General features: G+C 43.3%; 1 protein-coding gene across 2 annotated transcripts in view; it reads left to right on the top strand.

Moving 5' to 3' along the window:
- PRAG1 (PEAK1 related, kinase-activating pseudokinase 1) overlaps positions 1 to 16169 on the top strand; it is a 47500-nt gene that overhangs the window by 22977 nt on the left and 8354 nt on the right. For both annotated transcript variants that reach the window (XR_009698799.1, XM_061177470.1), the window contains exons 4-5: positions 3791 to 3948; positions 14974 to 15713. Coding sequence is in view for 1 of the 2 variants with exons in the window: in XM_061177470.1 (XP_061033453.1) it covers positions 3791 to 3948; positions 14974 to 15713 (898 nt within the window). In the remaining variant the exon portion in view is untranslated. The remainder of the gene's footprint in view (positions 1 to 3790; positions 3949 to 14973; positions 15714 to 16169) is intronic.

Below are 16169 nucleotides of genomic sequence, written 5' to 3'. Positions count from 1 at the left end.
TTGGCCTTGGCCTTGCATCTGACAGAACAATCCATTAGGGCTCAGAAAAGTCACCTTCAGAATATTAAGCCTTTTGCAGGGATTCTTAAGAAATCTATTGCACACACAGACTGGAGATACAAAAACAATGTGATTGTCATTCTGCTTTGATGGCCAGCTTCCCCTTTCATTTTCAAATCTGGTGTGTTTTTGTTCATTCAATAATTAAAGTGGCAATTCTCTAAGAGAGCAGATCATACAGGTTTCCAAGGTGGAAGATATTTGATGCAGTTCATATGACAGATTTAAGGGAAGGGGTCACCCCTTTCCTCCTTATTTACATCTAAGCATCCCAACTGCCTATTGGGCTTTAGTTACTGGGCGGGAACCTGGGCTTCTTGAGCTTTTTTGGTAGAGAAACAGTAGTAATATCCCCAGAAGCCATAGAAACATGAAAATTCCACTTGTGGCTTGGACTAAGATTGACCAAAGTCTGCATTTGGAGGCTTCCCACTTCCCTACACATACACACACACACACACACACGAGAAATAACTTTTTCCATCCATGAGGCTATTCTGTGGTGGAACCAATCCTCATAGAGCCTGTCTGTCCCATGGGGACTGATGGAAATCTCACTGGGTCATCTCTGTGTTCCTTGCCCTTCAGAGGCTCAGCAACAGGTCAACAGGAATGGCCATCCTGGACTCATTTAGGCCCTAGTGATTTTCTTTCCTTCTTTCTAGAAATGAACATTTCTATGTTCATTTTCAACTTATCAAGTATTTCAAGCATACAATGAAGTTCAAAGAATAATTTAACTCACTTTCATGTGTCCCCCTCAGATTTTTCAAATATTAACATTTTGTTACCTGTTTTGGATTTTTTAAAATAAAATATTGCAGGTACAGTGGAAGATCCCTCTCCATCCAATTTCCATTTCAATTTCCCCTTGCTACCCAGAGTCATCACTGTCTTGAAGTTGATGAAGTTATTTCCATTTTACCACATGTATGTAATATATAAAAAATACATAGCATCATTATGTGTTTTAAAATTGTATATAAATGGTATCACACTTTACATGAGCCTTTTGCAATCTACTTTAAATATTCAGCATTTTAAGAATAATTTTCATACCTTAAAATCAAGTTTATTTATTTTTGAATGCTATGTGGTATTCCATTACAAGACTATACCACAGTGTATCCATTCCTTTACTGATGGACATTGGACTGTTTATGATTTTGTTTTTGCTGTTTGTAACACTGTGAACAGTCTTGTCCATGCATGAGTTTCTCTAGATCTGCACTGTACAGTGCAGCAGCCACTAGTTAAAATGTGGTGAGCCTAAATTGCAATGTGCTGTAAATATAAAATATACACCAGATTTTGAAGACTTAGAATGAAAAAAATATAAAAAATATCTCATTAATAATGTTATATTCATTGCATGTTGAAATGACAATATTTTTATGCATTTTGTGAAATAAAATACATTAAAATTAATTTCATCTATAATTTGGCTACTAAAATTTTAAAAATTTTATGTATACATACATATATAGATACATGACTTGCATTATATTTCTATTGAATAAGGCTGTTCTATCAATAGATCAGGAGTCAGTAATCCACCACCCACAGGCCAGCCATCTATGTCTGTGAATAAAGTATTACTAGAAAACATACCCATTTGTTTACATATAATGGCTGCTTTCCTGCTACAACAGCAGAGTTGATACTTGCAACAGAGACTATATGATCTGTGAGCCTAAAATATTTACCATCTGGCCTTTAAGGAAAAGTTTGTCTATCCCTATTTAACCTTTTTTGAACCAGGTTTTTAAAATATATTTTAAAGAAATATATTTAATATTGTGATCCAACACACATACACACACGAAACAAAAATTCCACAAAACAAAGTTTCACAAATCCTTACCCTATATTTTCATATTTTTTTCTGGTCTGTTCTTATTAAAATAAACTGCTAGTTGGTAAACTGCCTTGACCCATGAAATTGACCTGGCCATTCATTCACTACTAGTCATTTGAAAATCATCGTTCCCTTTGCATCTGACACCTGCACATTTTTCTTTCTTTTAATGCTTCACTGTTATACTAAATAATTGTGTGTGTGTGCGCATATGTGTATCTGTATATACTCATACATACACACATTTATGTATTTCTTAGTTTCATCTACTTATATACATTTCATCTAATGTTTTTCTGCACCAGCTCAGCAGCTATGGTGCTGGAATTTCTCCCTTGGCAGCTTTCTGAGCCTGAAAACCAAGAGACTCCAGGGGCCACTTTGAAGAGGGCAGCGTAGTTGGATTGCCATAGATCTGGCTTTTTTCCTAGACTGAGGACTTGTCGTTATTCACAACTTCATATCTTGGCTTCATCTGCAAAAGCCATTATTGATGGATCTGATGAGGATAAAAATATTTTATGAAACTTTCTATGATTATATTTTGCCAGAGGGTAAAATAAAGATAATATACTGCCATAGCACTTCCAAAAGATTTGTTATCCCCACGGTCCCTACAGTGATGTTGAAATATGAAGAATACTATTAGTTGTAACTTTGCCGTCACTGTCACACCTAGGTGTAACAGCTTTAAAACGTTTTTTTAATCTGGTTCTAAGAGTTGGAGGTGGGGAGACAGACATGTTTCTAGAGAGCACGTTTCATGGGAGTGAACTTTCTCTAAACTTTTCTGTTAATAAACAAGGGATTCCAGTGCCTGTGAGGACCAGTACAGGGCTGCACAATATTGAACACAAAGAATGATCGATACATTCTTGGCTGTAAGGTCATATGCATTAAATGAGGCAGTTCTGATGCCAAATCAATACTGTATTGTGTATTTCCTACAGCAGATATTGAGATATAGATCTGCCGTAGTGGGAGCAGGCATGTAATCAGGAAATATCAGTTCAGACAAATCTGGGTTACCACCAACAGGGAAAGGGCTGGATTGATTGTGGTCTGTCGCACTGCGTGGGGAAAATGTCAGGTCAGAGTGAATATTCATGTAGTCCTTGGAAAGAGGGAAAGAGTAATCAATAAGCTAAACCTTCTACTTAATAATGCAACTGTTTTCTCCAAGGCGAGTTCTTTTTTCTTGAACTTGGTATTCCTGTCCCTGATGTATCGGTCATGCTGTCTTAGAGATGCAACCAAAGATTTCATAGAAAGCCTAAGGGCAGATTCATTCCATAGTTCTGGAATAAGGGTTATGTTAACATGGTTCCATCTAAACATTGCACTAGATGTCTGGTTAAAATTGACCTTAAGTCCAAGGAATAAGCTAGACCCTTTGAAGCTATGTCAAGAGAGTACCAGGCACAAAAGAAATCTCTTGTTTTTGGTCTGAATTTGCAACTCCCTTGTCCTGTGATCTTGCAAAACCTACCCAATCTCTGTATATCTCTATACATTGGCTTGTATGATAATGTTCAATTTTTCTTTGTAGAGATGTTACATAGGATATTGTAGATGACATAAATGTTTTGGCAGATGGGGCCAGAATATGAAGGCAGTTCCTCCCAAATCATGATTTTGGTGCTTTTCTAAATTTAATAGACTCACTTCTCCTTAACCATGCTTGAGAAATCTCCTGCCATTCATGTGCGTAAGGTTTCAGAAGAGTCCCTGTTCTCTCTTCCCCAAATTGTTTTTTTAAAACTTACTGGCACTGATCAGGCTTCAGGAGCATAGTAGGTTCATAATCCATCAACTGGTTTTTGAATAGAAACCAAATTAATTACTTTTATCATTTGTTTCTACATTTTCCAGGCACCTTTTAAAAATGAACAAGAGCAGCTCCGATTTGGAGAAGGTGAGCCAGGGCTCTGCTGAGAGCCTCAGCCCATCCTTCAGGGGCGTCCACGTCAGCTTCACCACGGGCTCCACGGACAGCCTGGCCTCCGACTCCAGGACCTGCAGCGACGGAGGTAACAGACCTGACCTTGATGGAGAGGCTTAGATTCCCTGAGTCTGGAAGGCCAGCCTGGGTTAATTGCCTAGATTCGGAAGGGCTGAGCTAGACCTACTGTCTTGGTCCCACTTTCCCTGTGAAGTAGACTCTACCAAGGAGCAGTTGACATTTATTCCCTATTGAATTTATGACAAGGTGCCTCATCCCATATCTCCCTCTCCAGTTATACACAGTGCATCCGCATGGCAGCAAGGTGGGAGGAGGCTGAAGTCGGAAGCATATCGAAAGACTCCTGATTCCTTGGGTAATGAGACATCTGTGTATAGGTCTGCGTTCCATTTCTGTCCTCAGGGTTAGTTTACAGGGGATTGGGTGTGTGCCAACCACAAATTCCCCCTCCCCCACCCTCTGTCTCTCTCATTCTTTCATGGGCACACACACATACACACACATATATATGCACACACTTACTTGGACACACAGCAGGTGTTTACATAAGTGTGTGTTGAATTAAAGCATGCAGGCTTCATTAGACCACCATCCATCCCACTTTCTGGATTAAGCTCTAAGGCATAATATGTGGCTAAGTCCTGACTGGGTATTCAGTCGGCCCTTGGTATTCTCGGGTTCCGAATTTGCAGATTCAAAGAATTTCCAACCACTGTTGGTTGAATCCGCGGATGCAGAACCCGCGGATACAGAGGGCCGACAATACTCCGCCATTTTATATAAGAGACTTGAGCATCCACAGATTTTGGTATCTGAGGTGATTCCTGGAACCAATTCCCTGTGGATAATGAGGGACGAGTGTATTCCTAAAAAAAGAACTCTTGCTTTCCTCTAGTTGTGATGGGTAGTATTAAAACCTTCACCATTTAACATTTGTGTGTGTGTGTCCTCTCCTGCATTTCTCATTGACTTGCCCTAGCATGTTAGGTTTGGACATGTGCTAGCATGACTCTCTTTCTCAGTCCTAAGGAAGTATTTCTTCTCAGTAGGCATTTTTGGAGTAGAGGGTTCCACTGTGAATTTACTGTCACCAACATTTTTCTATCTAAAAGATTAGCGGTGCTAAGACAAAAGCATATGTTATATGTCAGCCTGTGGTGTGTTCTGATGGGAAACTTCTGACAGCTCTGACTTCAAAACAGGAAATATCTTAGCCTTGATTTGGGTGGGACGTGGCAAAAGAGGATTTTCTTTCTCTGCAGATTTTCCTGGGTTTCTATCTTTTTCCTTTTCCCATTCCATTGTGCAGAAATTCTACAAGGCACATTATTCCATCGAAGGCTGGGCTGGGCACGTGAACCATTAGTCCCTGTGCTGGTCAGCCCTGACCTGCTCTCTTGGGATTGTGAGCAATTCTGAGGGAGGGGGTCTTTCATCCTCCACTCGCCAGCTGGTGTTGGTGAGAACTGGACTCAATTGCCCCAGCACTTTGCTTCTCAGAACCAGCAGATCATGATGTTTGCTCTCAGGGCTCTTACGGTCTAGCCAGGAAGGTAAGATTGAAATACCTGACATGTGGGTGGATGGGTTAAGCTAGGAAATTGGGCTGCTCAGAACAGGAGTGCTTATGAAAGCTTCCAGAGAGAGAGAAATCAATGAGTGCTGATGTAGGGTTCAGGGAAGGCTTTTTTTTTTTTTCTTTTGGGCCACACCTGAGGCATGCGGGATCTTAGTTCCCTGACCAGGGATTGAACCCGCGCCCCCTGCAGTGGAAGCGTGGAGTCTTAACCACTCCACTGCCAAGCAAGTCCCAGAGAAGGCTTTTTGAGGAGATGGGACTTCAGCTCTTGTCTCCAGAGTGGTTAAAATTGAGAAGGTAGAGGGAGGAGGAGGGGACTTTGCAGGTTAAGGAAACAATTCAAGAGGAGAGAAGGCACAGGGTTAGCGGTGCACATGGGGAAAGGGTCAGACCAGCCCGACGCGCTTCAGTGGAAGCAAATGAGGGGCAGTGGGACATGAGGTGGTGGGAGGCTGGGGGCTGGATTGTACAAAGCTCTCAAAACCAGTTTGTGGAGTTTGGAAATGGGGAGCCACTTGACGGTTTATGAGTACAATGGTGACACTTAACTCAGTCATTTTCGAATTAAAATGAATATATTTTCTTGTACACCTGACACTGAGATAACATTGTAAATCAACTGTACTTCAATTTTTAAAAAAGAATATATTTTTATGGTTAGTCCTTTATCACGAACGAGTTATTCAGTGGAAATGCACCTCGAAATTTAGATTCCTAGATCAACAAAAAGGTATATAACTTCTTACCAGACTCTGACTCCTCAGAGCAAACCAATTTCTATCTGCTGCTCCTACTTATGGCTTGTACCCAGAACCATGCTTTGAAACTGGCAAGAGACCACAGGCATTCTCTCTCTCTCTTTTTTTCCTTTTTTATGTCTCTTAAACATTAAGCTGGAGAATATCCAGAACCGCAGGTCATGAAATGTAAGAAACCCTTCATTCAGCCACTCATCATTAGCCAAGACAGCTGGCTTTAATCTATTACTGAACAATTAGCTTTCCATCCTGTGAATCCTTACTCACTTTTACCTCGTAGCTGAAATATTGACCCATCGTGCCTTTTGTTACTATTTGGCATCTAGTGCCAAAGCTGAGAGAGGGAATCCAAATAGGAGAGGTAGAGTTAGTTCAAGAATGTAGCGTCCACCTCTTTAATATTATATATTAAGTCAAAAGAGACCATTCAACTATACATTGATTTTTGTCAGTAAGAATTCAGTAATGGAAACAATCCATTTCGTGGACTTTGTGCATCTGTGGTATGGGTGGGCCTGGGTGAGTTGAGGACAAAGTCATTCCAGGGCATAGCATAGTAGTAGTTTGTGTTAACTTCTTGGAAGCTCATCAGGGTTAATGGTGAAAATTAGTTTTCTAGCGTTCAGGTTTTGTGGTCCCCCAAAATATAGTTTTAAATTTTATAAGTAAAATAAACATAATCGAAAGCTATAACTTGGTTGCATTTTAAAAATGAGTGTGTCTAAACTTTACGTTGACAAAATATTTTTGTATCAATGTTAATGTCAGCTCTTTGTGCTTGTATCGCATTCCATACTCCTCCAAGCACATCTGTTATCCCATTTGTCCATGTGGGCAGTTCCATTGAACAGTGGGTCAACTCGGTGAAAGGAAAAATCCATCTAAGCAGTTGTCGGGTTTATGCTTGGTTGGGGAGGGACAAACTGCATGTATTAGGACAGATCCATGAACGCTGCCAAGGGAAAGGTCATCTGTAGTGGATGGATGGATGGGCGTGGGGGGAATGATCAGCAGAAATGGTCACCAGAAGACTCTTGTGCTTTTAAATGGTTACTTTTAAATATGCAGACCTCATAATTGCATTAAGATCATTTTCCCTTTTGATTTAGGATAACATTACAACTCAGTTCCACAGTTAAACAAACATCATAGATGCCAGGTTCCCCTCTTCCCAAAGGAGATGAGTGCTGTGTTGAACTGAAAATATGGGCAGAAGTGATAGATGAGAGGTCTAAATAACTATACAGTAGTGAATATACTTATAAACCCCATGAAGCTATGCACCAAGGCAGTGTTTGTGTTCTGATTTTTGTAACTGGCAAACCAGAAACACAGAAAGTTAATTAAATATCTTGACAGTAGTCAGCTTGTGTTTCTCAACAATAATGCCAAGAAGATTTTTGAAATATAGACATTAATTCAATCATTGGTTTGATAGATATTTGTTGAATACAAACTATGGGCTGGATACAGTTTTAGATGCTGAAGATACAGCAGTAACAAAAAAATGCCCTGTCCCTTCCTTTCATGGAGCTCACATTCCAGTGGGGAGAGATGGGCAATGAGGAAGATAAGGGTCTAAAGTAGCCAGTGTGTCAGATGGCAGTAAGTGCTATGGGGAAAAGTCAGCCAGGAAGGGGCCAGGGAAAGGTAGGAGCACCTGTCAAGGGGAGACAGTAAGTCCACAAAGACGTCAGTCAGAATGAGTGACAGCCTGACCCTCACTGAGCCCTTGCTCACCTACTCAGGCTGTTACCTGAGACTCTAAGAAGAAATAGTATTTTTAAAAGAGTCATGTACCACAATGTTCACTGCAGCTGTATTTACAATAGCCAGGACATGGAAGCAACCTAAATGTCCATCGACAGATGAATGGATAAAGAAGATGTGGCACATATATACAGTGGAATATTACTCAGCCATGAAAAGAAACAAAATTGAGTTATTTATAGTGAGGTGGTGGATGGACCTAGAGTCTGTCATACAGAGTAAAGTAAGTCAGAAAGAGAAAAACAAATACCATATGCTAACACATATATATGGAATCTAAAAAAAAAAAGGTTCTGAAGAACCTAAGGGCAGGACAGGAATAAGACACAGATGTAGTGAATGGACTTGAGGACATGGGGAGGGGGGAGGGTAAGCTGGGACGAAGTGAGAGAGTGGCATGGACTTATATACACTACCAAATGTAAAATAGATAGCTAATGGGAAGCAGCCGCATAGCACAGGGAGATGAGCTCGGTGCTTTGTGACCACCTAGAGGGGTGGGATAGGGAGGGTGGGAGAGAGAACACAAGAGGGAGGAGATATGGGGATATAAGTATATGTATAGCTGATTCACTTTGTTATAAAGCAGAAACTGACACACCATTGTAAAGCAATTATACTCCAATAAAGATGTTAAAAAAAAAAAAAAAGAAGAAATAGTATTTTTAAAAAGGTGGTCCTGGGAGTTCCCTGGTAGCCTAGTGGTTAGGATTCCAGGCTTTAAAGCCGTGGCCCAGGTTCAATCCCTGGTCAGGGGACTGAGATCCCACAAGCCACACGTCGCAGCCAAAAAAGAAAAAGGAAAGGTGGTCCTGAAAAAGGCATCTAGGGCTTCCCTAGTGGTGCAGTGGTTAAGAATCCGCCTGCCAATGCAGGGGACACGGGTTCGAGCCCTGGTCTGGGAAGATCCCACATGCTGCAGAGCCTGTGCGCCACAACTACTGAAGCCCACGTGCCACAACTACTGAGCCTGTGCTCTAGAGCCCGCGAGCCACAACTACTGAGCCCACGTGCCACAACTACTGAAGCCCGTGCGCCTAAAGCCCGTGCTCCGCAACAAGAAAAGCCACCGCAATGAGAAGCCTGCGCACCACAACAAAGAGTAGCCCCTGCTCACCACAACTAGAGAGAGAAAGCCCGCGTGCAGCAACTAAGACCCAAAGCAGCCAAAAATAAATAAATAAATTTATTTTTTTAAAAAAGGCATCTAAAACTCTCTAGCCAAAAATAGTGTGCTTTCTGACAAGCAGGCTTGTTAGAGCACTTGATCCTAAATTGATGGGTTCAGTCTAATATATTACATTGATGTTTTGCTCTAACACAGTATACCCTCCCATCCCCCACGGAGACAGAGTCACCGGTTCTATTCTGGGAGATATGTTACTGAAGGAAGGAGAAGTCATCCTAAAGGATAAAATACTCATTTTTAAGATTGTCTGTGGCCTGAGCCCTCACAATATCACTGAAGTGAAGCTTCATTTTAGTTTGAGCTATTCCCTTTAAACTAAATTTTTAAAAAATATATCATTACTTCAATAAAGTCAATACATGTCTATGATAAAAATCCAAACAATGGAGAAAGATATAAAGTGAAAAGTCAGAGTCTTCAGACTCCCAGCTCCCCCCCAACTTGGAACATTTTTTTCTATATCATCCCAGAAATTCTTATCCATATTTCAAATATCATAAACTTCAGTTCTACACATTTTTGTACTTACTGTATCTTGAAGTCCTTCAAATCAGAACCTCTAGGTCTACCTCATTTTTTTTCATGCTGCATATTTTTTTCATCGTATAAATTGGTTAAACCCTTCTCTTGTCAATGCATGTTTAGGTTACTTTCATTACAAGTCTGCAGGAATATCCTGTGACGTACACTAAGATAATTTGGTGAGCATATCTGTAAGATAAATTCTTAGAAGTAGAATGGATATGTCAAAATGTATATGCATTTTTAAACAGATGTTACCAAATTAACCTCTAAAAATGTCAGTTTATGCTTCTGTCAACAGCATGTGAAAGTGCCTTGAACTAACTTTTAATTTTACTGTTAATTTGGAAGAAAACCCATAATGATTTTGTTATAACAGGGGAAAGATCATGATTCTGGAACCACACATGGGCTGTAGACATGGAATATTTTCCAGGAGCCTGTTTTCCAAACTGAGACAGTGCTTCTCCTTTTTTGCATGTCAATTGCCTACCCATCTGGATCACTGTTTCTTGGGATGATTAAGTGGTCTGGAGAGACTTCTCACAAACGCCACATTTTCCATCCAATTGCTTCCATTTTCAGACCACGTTTACCTTCTTGAAAAAGCAAGGGTTCCTCTTGAAGGAATGCTATGTGCCTTCCTTTAAAAAAAAAAATTAGAGTTTAGTCTATTCTGACCAGATTTTCCTTTGGAGGAAAAAATTACTCTGTGAGGCTAGAACATCCCCTCTGCCACCACTCTTCACGTCTTCTGGGGGTGGGAAGAGGGGTTTTGGCCAAAATCTGTAAGACTGCCACTTCCTGTGTGACCCTGGCCTACACAGATGGCTTTAGTTTTCTCACCTTGAACATGAAGGGATTGAACCAGGCCACAGGGTGTGGGCGAGGTTTTCTCCATCTGCTTTGTTCCCTCTGCCTTGCATTTTGTAGGTGCTCAAGAAATACTGAGTGAATGAATGGATTAATCTATACAGCCATTTCCAGGCAAATCTCTTATCCTCATTTTTAAAAACGATCCACAGAACACTAAGTGTTTCGAACAAAAGAAAATTCAATTTGCTTTCCTTTACTTTAAGTTGGAGAATCGTCAGACACCAAAGCTGAAGTTTGGAGCTGGGGGACTCTTAGCTGGGACCCTGCCCTTTGTCCCCACATTTGTTCTGGCCCAGCTGCCATCAGGAGGCAGAGCCGGGCGCCAAGCAAGCCACACGGGCTCATTTATACGGTTCAAAACTGGACTGACCACTTCCTCCTGAAGCCCAGCTCTCATTTTGGCTATAGAGAACAGTGAAAGTACCTATTAAAAGCCAGCCAGAAGAGAGGACTCTATAATCAGGAAACCTCACAGTGCTGGGTTTGAACTTTTGGCCTGCATTTCTGCATAGGAGTTAAGCTTTTTTTTCCCCACTGTTGAAATCCTGATTTCTCTTCTCTGCTTTATAAATATAATGGCACCAAACTAGTATACTTTCCTCTCCATCGTTTTAAGATCCCACCCAGTGCACCGTATGTGATGTATAGTTTTTTCCTAGAAACACCTTCTCTTCTCTGAAGCACAGGCACTAAGGAGATGCAGAGGTGTTCTGCTCTATAGCGGGCTGCGGGCTTGATATGCAGAACTGGAAATTGGAAGGAAAACTTAGGAAATGGGATTTGTAGCTCTCTGGCCCAATTAGGACTCAAAGTCATTAAAAAAAAACTACCAATGATGTAACTATGATGTAGGCAGACTTCCCAGCAAAGTATTTTCCATTCATATCCTTTTTACACCATTAATTGTAAGCCAGAATTTGGAAACAGGGTGATCTAACACCGGCATAGAACCGGGATATATTTGACTTCGTCTCATGCACCCTTGGATCTGAGTCCTGAGAACATGGGCTGTTGGCCAGAGTTTTTCACGATTTTTTTTAGGCACGTTTTTCTGAACCAGTGGTTTGCCTGTGAATTTTGAGACTGTTTTAGGTGTCAAGGCATATTTGTTCCCTCTTCTTTCTGGCTCTTCTAATTGCAGAGGGTGGCAGCTGCTGCAAACAGTAAGAATCTAGCCTCTGTGGGGCCCACAGCTGTGTTTGTGAGGAGGTGCCCCATGCAAGAGCCAAGAAAACGACAGAACCAGAGCGGGTCTTCTGGGGTGCTCTCCGATCCCGCAGAAGACAGCTAACTGCTTGTCTCATGCTGGAGAAATCAGTTTCATCGAGAAGGGCTACACGTAGACATCTCCCTCCAAATATTAACAGCCAAGAATATTAACAGCTGAGATGTTATATGGTCCTGGGGTGCCTGGGGGCGATCAGAGTGAATTATGGTCTTTTTGCCTGGTGCGGGTCCACATCTGGAGAATGGTCAGAAGATGGGTGTACCTGTTACCCAAGTAGGCGATTTTTTTTTAATGCAAAAGATCACAATATGTGTATGTAATGCCCAGTTATACAGAGAAAGTACCCATTTCAGATGAGCCTCACTTCACCGGATGAGGTCTGTGTAATGCAGTCCTTTACAACCTCTGGGGAAGTGCATGGCTAGGAGCCTTCCTACGCAGTGCCATCCTCTGTTACTGTGTGCTTTAGGCAGTGATTGTTGGGTGAGAAACACCTAACATCTAAGAAATAAAGAAAAATGAACCAGCCCACATGCTAATCCCTGAAGCCGCGCCTCCTTCTAATACCCAGTACTCCTGCCCCGACTTAGCTAAGTGGTTATGGGATATAGATCTGATCAAAGCCACGCACTCACAGTTCTCACAAGAAAGCAAGAGGACACACACAGGGCAAAGGAGAAAATCACTTCCTTCCAACTGCCTGAACACACGCGTTATTTTCTGTGCTAAAGCACAACCTCTTGGTTTTCTTTGGTAATCTAGGGAATAAGAAGTGTTACCGATTTTTTTTTTTTTTTTTAAGATTCCTGCTACCCTTAAAGATTGAAAAGTTTTCCAGCGGCAGCTTGTGGGAACTAGAGATAGAGGAACAGTGGAAGCAAGATAACCATCTGCCTAGAGGTATTTTATTTCAGGGGGCAGCTTTGAGACAAAATGCACATGAGGAGTTGTTGCAAATGGAGAGAATGGCTGAAATTATAGACTATTAGTGCTGGAAGGAGCCTTCGCAGGGATGCAATCCGGTCAGTTTTTAAATGAGGAAATTCAGCCGAGTAAGATTGACAGCTTACATCAGGGTTCATCCCGCTGTGCGCCCTCAGATCAGACCAGAGGCAGAAAGGGGTGTGTTGAAAGCGTCAAGGAGAGCTGTAGGGGGAAGCCCAGGAAGGCAAACCAAATAAGGGGGTGGGAATAAGCATAAGGCTTAAGGAGGGGACTAACCATGAAACTGATTTGTCAAAAACCTCCCCGGCCGGTTGGACGGGGGACCCAGGAGTCCTGACCGTAGGCAGGCTGTCCCTGTCTGGACAGGGAGACTGGAGGCGCTGAGTAAAGCGTTGACCGGGATTCTGACCACGCTCTGCCCCCTCCCCAACCCTTATCTTCTGCGTGGTGATAATGCATCTCTTTGCACAAACCTGGTTCCCAGCTCCTGTGTTCAACTAGCTGCGTTTACCAACTCTGTCCTCCTGGGGGCTTTGCGCTGGAGCTTGTCCTGTGCAGGAGGCCCCTGTTGTCACTTACTGATGCTGGTCAATGGGGCTGAGGCACAGACATCGGCACCTGAGGACATGGTCATCCACCTGGCTCCCTCCTGCCGGTGGAGCACCCCAAGTAAGGAGGCCCCCGTGTTGATGGGAGAGGCTTGGTGCCAGCCCATTCTGTCCCCCTTTGGCTGGAGAAAGCAGAGAGGGACTCAGGCAGAGACGGCTGTTACCTATTCAGAAGCAGCCCTGCAAAGGCCATGTGCCTCTGAGTGAAGTGACACAAAACTAACAGACAGTTTGCTTCCTTTGGGGCCTTTCTCCACTTGCCTCTGGCCTCTGTGTTTGTTGTGCGTCCTGCATCTTGGTCGTCCTGCTAAGGTGGGAGGGGGTCCAGAGAGGCACTATGTGCCCCGCCCTTAGGCCACATGCACAGTCAACTAAATGAGGGGCGCACATCATAACTGCCTATTTCCTTGAATCTGACACCCATGTTTCTTTCGCATTTTAACCTTCAGGATAATAGGATGTATTTTACAATGTATGGATACGGTTAATGTTTCTTTTTTTTAATCCCCTTAAAAGCTGTTATTAAAATATTGGGTACATCTTTGAGTCAGTTCTTAGAATGAAAGAAATGAGTATTATTTTCAATTGGCCCCTTCTTGTCTCTGATGTCAGTACCTTTTCTTATATATTTTTTACCTGAACTCTTGTTTCATTGTGAACTCTCCATTTCATACATTGATATAAAGAGTGAGTCCAATCTTCGCTCTTGTCTCACCGTCTGTGACATTTCTGAAGGTCCCCATGCTCTGCGGAGGCCTGAGGCAGTGATGGAACTTTCCCCAAATCACATCAATATCCACCTGCACCTCTGGGAACTGTGGGGCCTGGGAACCACTCTCTTTCCCTTGAGATCTGTTTCTTCTTATGAAATCACATTCTCTGCCTTCTGAAATGTCTGTGGGCCTGCCGTGTCCCCCAGGCCATCAGGGCGTTTGTCAAAACTCAGAGAATTACACACTAAAAAGAAGGAATTATACTGTAGCTAAATTGTACCCTCTATAAACTGACTTTTTGAAAAAATCCAGCCAAGCCACACATGTTCAAGTTTGTTGGTGCTGTTGCAACATTGTTTGCAAAATGTTAGAAGCAACCTAAGTGTCCATCCATGGCGGACCAGTTAAATAAATTATGGTACTTGCATATGATGATACAGTGTGGGATAGCTTTTAAAAAGAATTAGATAGACCTGAACATCATCTGATGTGGAATATCTCCAAGCCATAGTGGGAAGTGAAGAAAAGGAATACTGCAATCAGTGGACACTGTTTGCTCTCCTTTGTGTAAATGCGTGTGTGTGTGTGTGTGTGTGTGTGTGTGTGTGTGTTTGGGTTGTTTGGCAGATCTCCAGAAGGATGCGTGGGAAATTGCCAGCCATGTTTCCTCTGAAGAGAGGGTCTGGGCGCTAAGGAACAGGGTAGGAGGGAGACTTCATTGGCATTGTATACCTTTGTTGCATTTTGAATTGTGTTCATTGTGCATATGTTGTCTCTTCAAGAAATAGATAAAAACAAAATAAAATAAATTGCTTTGACGGAAAGAAAAAAAAAAAGGCCCACGGGACCCTGGAACTGAGTGGCAAGGGCCCCCAGTCTGATGGTTTCTGTTTCTCTTTTTCAGGTCCATCATCTGAGCCGACTCACTCGCCCACCAGCAGTGGGAAGGAGCTCTTCAGCCCTGTCCCCTTCCCTTCGGGCTCCACTGAGGATGTGTCCCCCGGTGGCCCCCTGCAGCCCCCGCCTCTCCCCCAGAAGAAGCTAGTGAGCCGGGCGGCCTCTTCCCCGGATGGCTTCTTCTGGACCCAAGGCTCCCCCAAGCCAAGAACAGCAGGTCCCAAGCTGAACCTCAGCCACTCGGAAACCAACGTCTGTGTCCATGACGAGTCCCACTTCAGCTACTCCTCAGGCCCCGGCAGCCGCCACCAGCACATCTTCTCTGCTTCCGAGCCTCTGGAGAAAACATTCAAAGACAATGGCCCCTGGGGCCCAGCGCCACGGCCGGCGGGCAGCCAGAGCCTGCAGGGCAAAGGGGTCTCCTCGGCCGCGGCCTCCCAGCTGAGCGTGTCCAGCCAGGCCTCGGCGGGCAGCGCCCAGCTGCAGCTCCACAGCCTCCTGAGTAGCATCAGCAGCAAGGAGGGCACCTACACCAAGCTGGGAGGGCTCTACGCCCAGTCCCTGGTCCGCCTCGTGGCCAGGTGCGAGGACCTCTTCATGGGCAGCCAGAAAAAGGGGCTGCACTTCAGCGAGAATAACTGGTCCCTGTTCAAGCTGGCCTGTAACAAGCCCTGCTGCGACTCGGGGGATGCCATTTATTACTGTGCCACCTGCTCCGAGGACCCCGGCAGCACCTACGCTGTGAAAGTAGGTACCACCCCCTCCTCCGATTCCACAGTGCCGCCAGCCGGTCCTGGCTGGGGGGGCAGCGCTATGGCTGGGGAAGTCATTTCCCCTCAGCCGGCTCCCAGAGGAGGGTAGTTTCCTAGAAATGCTTGGTGATCTCACTCTCTGCCTGGCCGAGGATGTGGTGCAATGTGATTTGTACAACGAATAGAAGGTTCATTCTGTGCTTTCAGGAACGAACCTACATGATCGAGTTGGATTAAGACAGTTGCCTCTTAATGTAACGGAGAGTTCATTCATTTATTCAGCAGGTTTCTACTGAATGCCTACTATGAGCCAGGTATTTTGTAAAGATCTGAGTATATAGAGGTGAACATATGGTTCCTGTGGAGCTTATAATCTAATTCGGGAGATAGGCATTTAAGATATAGTTCTTAAAATAGAGCCGGAAGGAGAGTTAGACCCAAGCATCATCTT

The sequence above is a fragment of the Eubalaena glacialis genome, chromosome 20 (genome assembly GCF_028564815.1).
Source record: "Eubalaena glacialis isolate mEubGla1 chromosome 20, mEubGla1.1.hap2.+ XY, whole genome shotgun sequence".
In the NCBI taxonomy this organism is placed as follows: Eukaryota; Metazoa; Chordata; class Mammalia; order Artiodactyla; family Balaenidae; genus Eubalaena; species Eubalaena glacialis.
The sequence above is the reverse complement of the archived record's forward strand: the minus strand, read 5'-3'. Positions and strand labels throughout refer to the sequence as shown.